The sequence below is a fragment of the Mustela nivalis genome (assembly GCF_964662115.1).
Source record: "Mustela nivalis genome assembly, chromosome: 7".
NCBI classification, from domain to species: Eukaryota; Metazoa; Chordata; class Mammalia; order Carnivora; family Mustelidae; genus Mustela; species Mustela nivalis.
Genome location: NC_139026.1, coordinates 46,011,102 through 46,023,588, shown reverse-complemented (window position 1 = coordinate 46,023,588; position 12,487 = coordinate 46,011,102). Strand labels below are relative to the sequence as shown.

Genomic DNA, 12,487 nt, shown 5'->3' with positions numbered 1-12,487 from the left:
ATAATTTACACAAAGTTTCATGCATGATTGTAGTAACCCCCCCCCCCCACACACACACACAAAAAGGGGCAAGCTTTGCTCAGATCAGCAGTTTTCTAATGTAATAGTACAATTTTCCTTTGGAGATACTGGGTTGGGAAGATAGGACAACCTTTGGGATTGGTTACCTCTTTGGTAAAAAGGTGAAGGTGAATGTTACCGCTCCTATAGAACCATCCCTACATGGTTTTCTCTATTACTCAAACTTGAATTTTACTGGTTAATTTTTACCCTTCTATTATGAACTCTCCTTTTATTACCAACATCAAAACCTTGCAAATCCTTTCAAGATCTAACTGTAGAACCTCTTCTGGCTTTAGGTGGTTTGATTTAATTAGATTTAATCTGTTTTATAATAGTATTATGTTGGAAAAATCATGTTTCTTCTTTTTCTAGTCAATATTTCAGCTTTAAGGTTGTGATGGCTTTGCTAAGGCATGACTCTAAAATATGGACTGAGATTTGTCTAACAAATGGATGTCTTCAGACATACGAGATATAAAAATAAGAGGAATAATTATACAATATGTTGAAAGTTCCATTGACGCTTCTGTCTCAGCGTGGGAGATGGCTGCCACATCCACTGGCCCCAGAGCTGATTTCCTATTTGTGTATATTTACATGTAGATGGGTTGGATCCTCCTCTGAGAGTAGGAGGAAGACAAGCTTCAATTCTAGCACAGTCTGATTTTGCTGTATCACTTTTAAATTTGGCTCTTGGTTTCTTTCATCGTCCATCCCCAAGATGGCTCTTCCAGTTCTAACATTTTATGATGGTGGACGACATAACAACAAAATTGCTAAGTGATTAGTTCAAATTCCTCTTTTTTAAAAAAATTTTATTTATTTATTTGAGAGTGACAGAGTACGTGCATGCACGCATGTGTGCAAGTGTGGGGAGGGGCAGAGGGCGAGGGAGAGAATCTCCAGCAGACTTCATGCTGAGTGCCAGCCCCATGTGGGGCCCAATCTCACAACCCTGAGATCATGACCTGAGCCAAAATCAAGAGGTGGAAGCTTAATTGACTGAGCCACCCACCCGGGGGCCCCTAGTTCAGATTTTTTTTTTAAGATTTTATTTATTTATTTGATAGAAAGAGAGAGCAGGAGCTGGGGTGGGGGAGGGGCAGAGGGAAAGGGAGGGACTGACTCCCCACTGAGTAAGGAGCCCAATGAGGGACTCAATCCCAGGAACTTGGGATCATGACCCGAGCCCATGGCAGACACTTAACCCACCCTGGTGCCCCAGTTCAAATACTTTAAGAGTAAATTTTATCAAACAAACAGCTACTTTGGAAAAAAAGAAAAAGTCCAGCTTCATAAGTCAAGTTATTTTGTTAACTTGATTATTGGAATCAAGAAACCTTTTAAAAGGGAAACATTACTTTGATTGAATGCTTTTATATGCAAATCTATTCATGCCCATTTTTGAAAAATAGAGATTTCTGTAAGTTGTAGAAAAATAAAATACTGGAGCTGTGACAGACACTGATCTTTTAACTGAAATATGAGAAGGCAAAGGGCAAAATAATAATTCTGGAAATAGGCACAGCAGCCCTTTACCAAATGTCACCCTGCCTGCTAATGTGTGAATGGCTTCGAAGGGCTCGCGGTGAGCCAGCTGGGGCAGCGCCTCTGAGAATACACTGACACTGTTGGGAACAGAGGACATTTTGGCTACTAATGAACTAAAGGATGAAAACAAGAATTTCGTTGGAGACAGTCAACTAGAGAGTCTATTATAATGTACATGATAACCTAGGTAACCGACTCAGCACTTGTAGGAGTGAAGAGTAAGACAACCATATTCTTATGATAATGGCCTGGAAGGTTCTTCTCATTTAGAAGCAGTCACATCTGACCTTTCTCCTGAGCAGAAGGATGACAGAAATTGACAAATGAGATTCAGGTGAAGAGAAGACAGGACACTTTGCCTCGACAAACATCAGTTTTATTCCTGTACTAGGAAAAGGTACGTGAGATACTAGGTAGACGTTTTTGACCACCATTACAACGGTGAAAATATATTAAGCAAATACATAGTTTAAACAGGGAGACTAATGACGTTCGTTGTTCAAATAGAGTTGGTTAGAAACACAATATGGCGGTGAGATACAATAGTATGAAAAAAATAAAATCATCCACTGCCATTTTAAATAACCAGAGTTGCAGAAAAAGAATACATGATTCTAAAAACATAAAAGTGCTCTATTACAGAACATAATATGTTCATTTGCTGGCATTACAGTTTTTATTTAAGCTGCACAGAACTCAAGGAATAGCCAACCGCATGTCTGTGGGTGACAGCGTTATTAGACACTGGCTACCTAACATCCAAAGTATTGGGCCAGGAGCGGTGTCTGCTCAAGATGCAGATGCTGAACATCTATGAGCTGGGAAATAGTTTCTGCAAGGTGGCAATAGAGATGATGTTAGAGACTTGATCCTTGCCTTTATACAACGTGTAAGCCCAGTGGACCCACTTGCAAGACCAGAGACCCAGGGCTCTCCAGGCAGGACTTTGGTGCATCCGGTCATCAACATGGCTGAGAGTAGGACCTTTCACAAAGTTGCCGCTGCAAACTCTCCCCACAGCTTGCAGAGGGAACACTGGCCCCACTGTACTACGAACCTCTAAAGCCACATCTGTATGGGCTCCTTTTTGTTGGGATACTTCTCCACTTACTCAACAATTAAAATAGAACATCTTGAACATAACCAAAAGCTTGCTCTTGTGAAGAAGGTATGTCCTAAAAGGAATTACTTAAGGCAGAAGATAGCCATAACTAACATTTTTTGTGATGATTCTAGAAGGGGCACATTACATTTGTCTGACATTATTCACAGTGTTGAATAACTTATTTTGGTAACTTATGTAAGATCATGTACATTGGCATATAGGCTATAAAAATAATCTTTGGTAAATCTGTTAATAGATTTCTTGATTTCCATTACATAAACTTCTATTTTTAAGAGCATTCACCAACAATTTCCTTGTTTCATGAATGTATCTATATAGACAACCTTTAAAAAAATAAAATGTCTTATTTTTGTTGCATACATTTATTCCTAGGGAGCCTCCCTACAAGTCAAGAGTATTCTTTTAGTCAAAAATATTTCCATTGCTAGAAACATTTTTAGAACGGAACAGATTTTTGCTATTACCATGGCTGTATCAAATGTTACCCTGTATTTTAACTAAAATGGCCACTTTCAAAGGCATCATTCACTACAAGAATCTAAGGTAGTGTGCTTGAATTTCAAGCTTAGTCGGTTTAGTCAAACACGTGGTCAAGTCACAAAACTAAATGAATCAATTCAATTGCTTAATCAGCTAAATCATCTGGCTGATGACATCAAGGAGAGCCTCCCCCCGACAAAGGTAATATGTCCTAATAGAAATAGGACATCTTCAAAGAACAATCTGGACACACAGAAATGATGCCATTTTCTCTTCCTGATGATTTCTGGTTAGATTTCCTTTTTCAGATATTTCCCCTCCTAGTTATGTCATTTGCTTTCTGCAGTCATGATTTACAGATTTTCCTCTGATATGAAACTTTTTTTGAATACTTGATGTGATTTGAAATCTCTGTTAAGAATACTCAGATGGGGGCACCTGGGTGGCTCAGTGGGTTAAAGCCTCTGCCTTCGGCTCAGGTCATGATCCCAGCATCCTGGGTTCAAGCCCCACATCAGGCTCTCTGCTCAGCGGGGAGCCTGCTTTCTCCTCTCTCTCTCTGCCTGCCTCTCTGTCTACTTGTGATCTCTGTCAAATAAATAAATAAAATCTTAAAAAAAAAAAAAAAGAATACTCAGATGCTTAACAGGGCATTTGGGCTGGTAATGGCCTTTTCACTCGAACTCATTAGGAATGAAGGCGGGTTGAGGGTTGCTCACAGCCACCTGGGGGAGGATCAGCCATTCCTTCTTGCCACACTGTCTTGGCTGGTGAATTACTTTCATTTCCTCATGGAACCTGGAAAGTCCTTGAACTACCACCTCAAACAAGCAGCTATTTCCTTTGCTTTTTAATAGCAGCTCAAGTTGTGCATGGCTCACGTGTGTGCACTAAAACTCTAGAACCTCCCAGGGTTGGGGCTCAGGTCCTCCCATTTGCTGTCATGCAGAGGTGGCCAGTTTATGACTTCCGGATTACAACCTCCAGGACTCAGAGAGGTAAGTAATTGGGAATTTAGTATATGGCCGGTTTTCTTACAAAAAAGTAAGGAGACTGTTTAATATAAGAAACTGGATCCTGAGACACTAAGACAAGAGAATCAGAGTGTGAAGTATAGCATGTGAGGTCTATTTTTGTATTGGTGGACATCTGCTTGGTGGTTTCATATTATTTTCCCATGTCACTTTCGGCTCTCCTCCAAGAGGTAATAACAAAATTAATTAAAGACCCTTCCAAATAAAACTGCCCCCAACATGTCTGTGTGCCATGACCATTTTAGTATTTAAAAAGTGAAACCCTGGTCATCTCTTCTATAATGTGGAGCCTGAAAAAACTATGAAATGCCAGTGGGTTTAAGGAGATAAGATGAACAGAAAATAAAATCACATTCAACTGGGAAAACAAACATGTTCAAAAAAGAAGGGAACAAGTAGGGAGAGAGGGGGACTCGGAAGTGTTAAGGAAGGGATGGTGAATTACTTAGGACAAATATGTGCAGGCCCAGGCAGGGAAATGAGCCTTTGAAAAATCTGATCCAAGAGCAGAAAACCTGGCTGCTATCCAGAGAGCAACAGAATGATAATACGGAATCGATTTAATGAGTAGAGATTAAAGGAGTTAATTATAAAGAACTTGGATAAATAATGATTAAGATGCAAGATGGGACTCTCCCAAGATTTGATGGCTCCAAAGCACTTTGAAGGCTGGATGATTAAAGTGGAGTTTGCACAGGTGCAAACAGGATGCCCCCCACGACAGGAAACAAGGTGTTTACCAAGACACAGCACATGACAGGATTCAATTAAAATACATCCAATTGAGCGGAATGTCAAGGAAACTTTTCCCCCCTCCTAAATTTAATAAACAGATCAACTAGATAATGTATTTAGTCTTTGGTGGCGGCAGGAGGGAAGATAGTGAAATATTTGTTGCTAAGGAGATTTAAAATTAGACAGGTGGAGGGTAGGAATAAATATTTCCTGGATTAGATGGAAAGAACATACCGTTTTCCCTTGTCGTGTCCATTTCCCGAACCGCGATGTCACCCCGGACACATTAGGATACATGAACACTGTTTACTGTTACAGGCATGTGGGTTTTTTAGTTTTCCTTCCTGGTTGGTGCGAGTAATTGCTTTCTCCTCTAGATCCAGTGGTTCGCCAGTAAAGCAGCATTAGCATCTGGCAGCGTGCTCTGAGCAAGGCAGCCACTGCCCTGGGTTGCTTCCTCCTTTCACTGGCTCCCCGAGGCCCTCTTTCAAGCTTAGTTGGAATAGTAACAACCACCCTACCTTTATTATTGGGATGCATTTTCTTTATTGAGTAGAAACGTGTCGTGTCTAGGACAGTGCCTAGCGGCTTATAGGCACTTAGTAAAACTTTTCTGAATGAATGAAAAGCCAAAAATGAATTTCTCTCTCCACGTGGTAATGTGCTTTGTGCCAAGCAACATTAGTTTAAAAAATCTGTTGGAACAGAAGGAATAGCATGGAGGACATTAGGAGAAGGAAGGGAAAAATGAAGCGGCGGGGAGGAAATCAGAGTGGGAGACAAACCATGAGAGACTATGGACTCCGGGAATTAGACTGAGGATTTCAGAGGGGAGGGGGTAGGAGGATGTGGGACCCCAGTGATGGTTATTAAGGAGGGCACGGATTGCATGGAGCACTGGGCGTTATATGCAAACAATGAATCATGGAACACTACATCAAAAACTAAAGATGTACTATATGGTGACTAACATAATAAAATTAAAAAAATAAAAATAAAATAAAAATCTGTTGTATTTTTCTTGCTTTTCTTTTTCAACGTAAGGGAAGTTATTCCTAATGGATGCCACATCTCATTAATCTCTGACCTCTGTTTTCTTCCTGGTGGTACATCTGTTACCGTTACATATGTATTGTTCTTTTTCATTTCTAGAAGATCCACCTGGCTCCCTGAAACAGAAGCAGAGCCTACCACCACCATTTCACAAGGGCATTGAGCACAATGAGACTGCGAAAACTTGGAATTCTTTTATTACTCTTCACATTTATTCTTAGAAAGTTTTCCCGTGTTTTTATAAACTTCAAGTAGCCCTGGAAATTTTTCTGGTGTGTGTGGAAATTTACATAACCATTCAGATAACTATTTTAGATATATTTAATGATTTTCATTTACCTCCATTATATTACTTATGAGACTTTATGGTATGTAGCAAAAATACATACTGTGAAAAGAAATGTGTACTCTCTGCAGTTGAAACGGTAAGGTCAATGACTTTCATCTCTAATTCTTAGGTTTATTTGTGGAGAGATTGGTAAGTGAGAAAAAGGTGAACATCCTGCCTCATTTCTCAAGTAGCCGCGAAGATTTCTTACAGATACCTTTCAAATTGTCCTCAGAACTGGAGCTTGAGGAGGGCAAAGCCCACTTTCTAACCCACTGAAATTTGTTATAGTCAAAATAGGTACAAATACTGAAGACAAACTTGGTGGCTTTTATGGTAAAGTCACCTTCAGATGACGGCTGATATTTTGAACTCTGATTTACTAAGAAAGTCTTTTTGGGATTTCTATATTAAGTATGAATGAAGATTTTTTTGGAGGTGGTTGTTGTTTGCTTGCTTAATGAGCTATATCCGATGTTTGTGGACACTTCTAAAAAGAAGTTAATACCAACTCCTTTGATCAGAAATATAATCTGCCACAACAATCTTCTTTTACTGGGAAAAACCAAGTACGAGTGACATCATTTTGACTTTTCCTGGAATGCAACCCACTAGAAAGGAGGTAAAGGTGAGGGTGTGTACGTCAACCAACACACTCCTTATGGTATGGGTTTGCATGTTCCCACACTACGAGGGCAGTGATATAATCTCCAGTCCCTGGATGGCACTTTGCACGTTGATCTTGTTTCCAGTCAGGGGTACAGGGGGCATTCTTCTTGATATAAGCAATTCATCACTTCTGACTGGATTGTTCCCTATCAGACTCCTAAACCCTGAAGCCTGGACTTCTCTGCAAGTTACATGGTCCCTAAACTGACCAGCTGGGCTTGAACCTCTGGCAGGACAAAGGGAAGAGATGAAGTAGTTTAGGAATAACCACCTACTTCAGCTTTGGGGCCACCTAACCCCCTTCCCCAAATCTTTTCTTGACAATTAGATTTGTCCAAATAGCATTTGGATCATGTTTGGATCCCTAGGTTCCTAGAAGAGCAATGCAGGAAGGCCAGCTGTATTACATGCTTTCTCCAGCCCAGCCCTGCCTTTATCCTGACTGGTGAATATCAAAACAGCTCAAAACCACGGCCCATGGGATTGCCTCTGTAACCCCTTCTATATATATTTTACCAGTAGTCCTGTTATACAGGTTGAATTAGTTTATGTAGAACAATCCATGAACACTTTAGTGTGGAAAAATAGTAATATATAAAGCTTAATATTAAACATTATGAAAAATACATATTTACAGAATAAACTACAAAATACAACTATGTACAATAATATCTGTTACCTTTAAATTACATAAAATCTTTAAAATTCTTCAGATTAATAAATTATACATAGTATCAACAGAAATAGCTGGCACCTCTGTAGGGCATGAAGCATGTTTTTTGTTTTGTTTTGCTTTTTAAATCACGCAGTGAATAGTTTTTATCCAAGAGAGATCTTCAGACTCATTCTCAATGCCTTGAATAGCCTGGGTCTGAAAGGAAGGACACTGTGGTTAGAGATGGAGCTGGGTGTGTCACAGCTGTTTGTTCCATTTACGAAGATTACAAATGGATAAGACTAGCAGAAATGACTAACGTTCAATATGGTTTAGGGTGAGACCACTGCTGTGGGGTCCATGTTGTTCCATTCAGAACCACAGATTCCTAGAATTGGAAGGAACTAGTAATTCTAGTTCATCTTCTCTGATTATAGAGATGAGCCCATGGGCCCAGAGAGGCAGAATAACTCACTTAGAGTTATACAGCTTGGTAATGCTAGTTAGTTTTAGAGCTAGGACCTGAATCCTAACTTTTAGATACCTGAAGCTAATCATACCATAGCTGGCTCTTTTGGGAGCATACAAGATGACTCTAAAAAAAAAAAAAAAATAATAATACTCTCACACAAGTCATAACAAGACAAAGATGCCTCCCAGATCCCCCAGAGCTTCCTCCATCCTGGAGCTTCTTAAAGAAAGTGACACGCAAAAACCTTAATTTACTCTACAGATACATTAGGGGGTAATTATTTACCCCTAATTAATTAGTTCTCTATACAAGAGAACTATCGTTTGACAAAGACTCCTTTAAATGGAAGCTCTCTCATGTATACGTGCTTCACAGATTATTAACTATGTAACATACTGACTCAGTGGTTAGGTACAGAGGGTGCAGAGAAACTAAAGAAAATCGAGGATCAGTTAGAATTGGAGATTAGAAAAAAAAAAGAAAGAAAGGGAGATAATATAATTGAAATAATGTTTCAAGAATTATCTGATTTTTAGATGGACATGGGTCCACGTGGCAAGGAACTGAGACCTAAACCAAGAGCCGTGTGGGTGTGCCTTCTTGAAGTGGACCTCCCAGCCCAGTCCAGCCTTCAGATGACTGCAGCCCTGGCCAGCAACTTGACTACAGCATCATGAGTGACCCTGGCCTACACCACCCAGCTAAGCTCCTGCCAAATACCTGATCTACAGAAACTGTGAGATAATAAATGCTGAGCTAAACTGCTAAGTTGTAGGGTAATTTGTTGGGTGGTAATAGATAACTAACACAAGGGAACTTCAAATTTGCAGTTAGCCTTTGTGATAAATTACTTCTAAATGATGGTTTAGCGTGGGAAAAGGCATGAAAACCTTCACTTGTCAAGTAATTATTGTCTGATCAAAGTAGTGCCTTTGAAAGTTTATACATTCGTTCACTGAATTTTTTGTTTAAAAAATGATACATGCTTGTTCTAGAAAATGTAGTACATAAGACAGAAGAAAAATCATGTATTATTTTATTTCTCTGAGAACTTTTTTTACTATTTTGGTTTATTTCTCTCTGGTCTTTCCCTCCACCTCCATGTGTTGTTTCTGTTTGTTTTACATTCTTTGTTGTTGTTGTTGTTGTTAGAGAGAGAGATGGGGGAGGGGTAGAGACAGAGAGCGAGCATTTTTTTTTCAAGATTTATTTATTTATTTTAGAGAGAGAGAAAGAATACAGGCAGGAGGAGGAGAGGGAAAAGGAGAGGGAGAGAGAACCTCAAGCAGACTCTGCACTGAGCATAGAGCCCGAGGCAGGGCTAGATCTCCACGCCCTGGGGATCATGACTTGAACCAAAACCAAGAGTTGGTCACTTAACTGACTGAGCCACCCATGTGCCCCTGCTTCTTTTTTTTTTTTAACTCAACATATTTCTAAGAATATCCATGTTATGCTGAAAATAAATAAATTAATTTAAAAAAAAGAATATCCATGTTATAATATCATCAAAAATATCACTTTTAACGACTGCATTGTATTAAATGAATGCACCGTGATATACTTAGCCCTCCACTGTTAAACATTTGGGTTTTTTTCACTTCAACTTTTAGCTATAAAAATTGTCATGAATAAAGCTTTTTCAGCACTTGGGTGACAAGACAAGAACATAATGAGGAATTCAATGCATATGGCCAAATTCTCAAAGGGATTTTACAATCTGAATCCCCAGTTGTGAATTCAAAGCATCTTCCCCAGCAAACAGCCATGCTGCTTAGAAAAGACATGTGAAGCAGAATCCTGAAGAGGGGGCACCCCCAGCCAGATAGGAAGAGCCTCCACGTGCAGTCAGTACTTGGTGGTGAGGCTCCCTCCCCATTCTGCATCGCCACTCTATAAGGGCCTTTGTGTGGAAGAAGGAAGGGCTGGCGCATTTTGGAAGAACTTTAGGTTATCAGTGGTTTCTAGATGCATCATATCTTGATACATGAACTTGTAAGTCAGTGGACTAAGCTCCTACCTCTGTGATACTCTGGATTCACATTTTCGTAGATTGGAAACAGGGGGTTTTCTTGTTCGCTCCGTAGCTTCCTTGCTCTGAGGACATCTCTTACGCACTGATGTAGGTATACGTACTGACACTATGAAAAAGCACAAAACATGTCAGAGGAAGGCAAATTCTTCAGCACAAGAAAGATGGGAGACTCTCACAAAGCATCAAGAGTGGTGGGATTCTATATAGTTAGCAAATCTCTTGATCATTTCATGAACAGTTTCTAGTACATAGAAGAGTGCTTTCTGTTAGCACTAAGAGGAGAATAATAGTAATGAGGAGAGAGGTGGTGTTTATTTATTCTTTTTTATGGGCATGCATATTTATAGAGTATATTTCAGGAGTGCCTAGAGTTATATGTGGCACATAGTCATTCCTCCACAAATATTTATTAAATAGATGACTGAATGCCAAACTCCGTACTATGCCTTTGACATAAATGATCTCATTTGATTATTTTGACAATCTCATAAAGTAGATATAACCATCCGTAGAAACGAAGACTCAGAGAAGTTAAGTAACTTCTTACATAGCCAAGAAATGGGACCCTAGCATTTGATCCTAGGGTGCCTATTCATGTTCTTTTCACTATATCAGATCTCTTAGATGAATCCTAATTTCATTGCATTATTGAATGAGAAAATCATTTTGCTGCATACGCTGCTGCTTTGTTCCCTTTCTTTTGGGGGGATGGTGAGAAAAAGAAGGTGTACACAATAGACCCAGCTGGACTGTCAGTTCTTTGAGGGCAAGGTCAGCGTCTCTCTCTTTTGGTTCTCTCAGCATCTGAGACTGGCACAAGGAAGAATCTCGAAGAGGTTGGCTGAAGACAAAGGACTACAGAGGGTTATGCAGCGAGAACAGACTCACCTCTGTCAACTATGTGGGAACTAACTACTTTTGAGACAGAAACAAAGATAGAAGAGTCAATGTTTTGGTGACCATTAAGACACACAAAAACCTTCACTGGACAATAGAGGTTTAGACAAAAGCTTCCTTCCTTGCTACCAACAGAGCTGTCTAGTAAGGGAAAGAACGTCCACGTGACCTCACTGCTGGGCCTCCCTTAGTGACATAGTAACTGCTCAGAGTCCAGGGAAAGAAGAGGCTGGAAGAAAACACAACAGCATGCAAGAGACAGTGGGCTCTTCGTCTGCCTCCAGCTGGCCTAAACTGAATCACAGGGCTTCTCAGGAAAGATCTAGAAAAAACCTGAGGTCTCTTCTAGAGCTAAAATCCTTTGACCACAAAAGGGTATGAGACTCTGTGTTGCTGTCAATTAGATGGGTATCGAAAATCATCCCTGGACCCTGTGTTCAAGGTGATCAATGTGTTACCTTAAAGTCTCTTAAAGGTTTGAGATAGAAAGTGATACTATAAGATCTTTCCTCACCAATGAACTTTAGAAGTGGTCCGGTATTTTTTTTCATGGGTTGGCACTAGGAATTACCCCTGAGGGGAAGGTAGTCTGGTCATCTACCAAACGGACTTCATAATGTAGGCCTGGTATACTCATTAGATTAGGATATTTCTAAGAAATAAATCAATCATAAGTGAAGCCTGCTTCAATATTAACTATTCTGTGCATTTCTGAGTGTAATGTGTGTTTTATGCCACCTTGATCTTGAAAATTTGAGGAGGTTAGTGTCCTGAAAATGATTGTTAGTATAGACAGTTTCTTTTTTGCCATCTTGAAAACAATCTACCAAATTATAGACAGACATTTCCTGGTTCCTTCCATCCCAAGCATGATTCACATTTGCAATTGTACTGGGACATTAAATTACTCTGGGACCTTAAAGTTCAACAGGGAATGAATTCTATTACATCTACACTATGCCTCATTAATAAATTCTTCAACAATGATGCACTATGGGCTTTGAAGCCAGTTAATATTCATTAATTCCAGCAGCCTTAAATATAAATCCTTCTTCTCCCAATAGACTGTCCTTTTAAAAATAATTACTATTAAAACTTTCAGACTGTTAATGTACTTTCCACTTTATTCTTAATGAAAAATAGAGTCTTATATATGAACCTTCCGTTATTAATTTTTTGCTCTGTCTAGCTGACTTGTGAAGCCTCAATTCCATTTGGTTTCACCAACTCTTGTAGTACTAGTATTTATAAAATTATACTTCTAGCTTTTCATGGTCCCTGAGTTCCCACTTCAGCAGAGGAGCAGATATGTGAACAAATATCTACAAGGTGATAACTGTAAGACAGAATTGTGTATAAAGCTTCACACATAAGAAGAAATCATCCGCT

General features: G+C 39.5%; 1 protein-coding gene across 2 annotated transcripts in view; it reads right to left on the bottom strand.

The window, feature by feature from the left end:
* Positions 1–6,217: 6,217 nt before the first annotated feature.
* The window catches only part of PTPRB (protein tyrosine phosphatase receptor type B), a 112,200-nt gene continuing 105,930 nt past the window's right edge, over positions 6,218–12,487 (bottom strand). For both annotated transcript variants that reach the window (XM_082742858.1, XM_082742859.1), the window contains 2 exons: positions 10,187–10,307; positions 6,218–7,910 (listed from right to left, as the gene is read on the bottom strand). In XM_082742858.1, the coding sequence (XP_082598984.1) occupies positions 7,888–7,910; positions 10,187–10,307 (144 nt within the window). In that variant the 3' untranslated portion in view covers positions 6,218–7,887. The remainder of the gene's footprint in view (positions 7,911–10,186; positions 10,308–12,487) is intronic.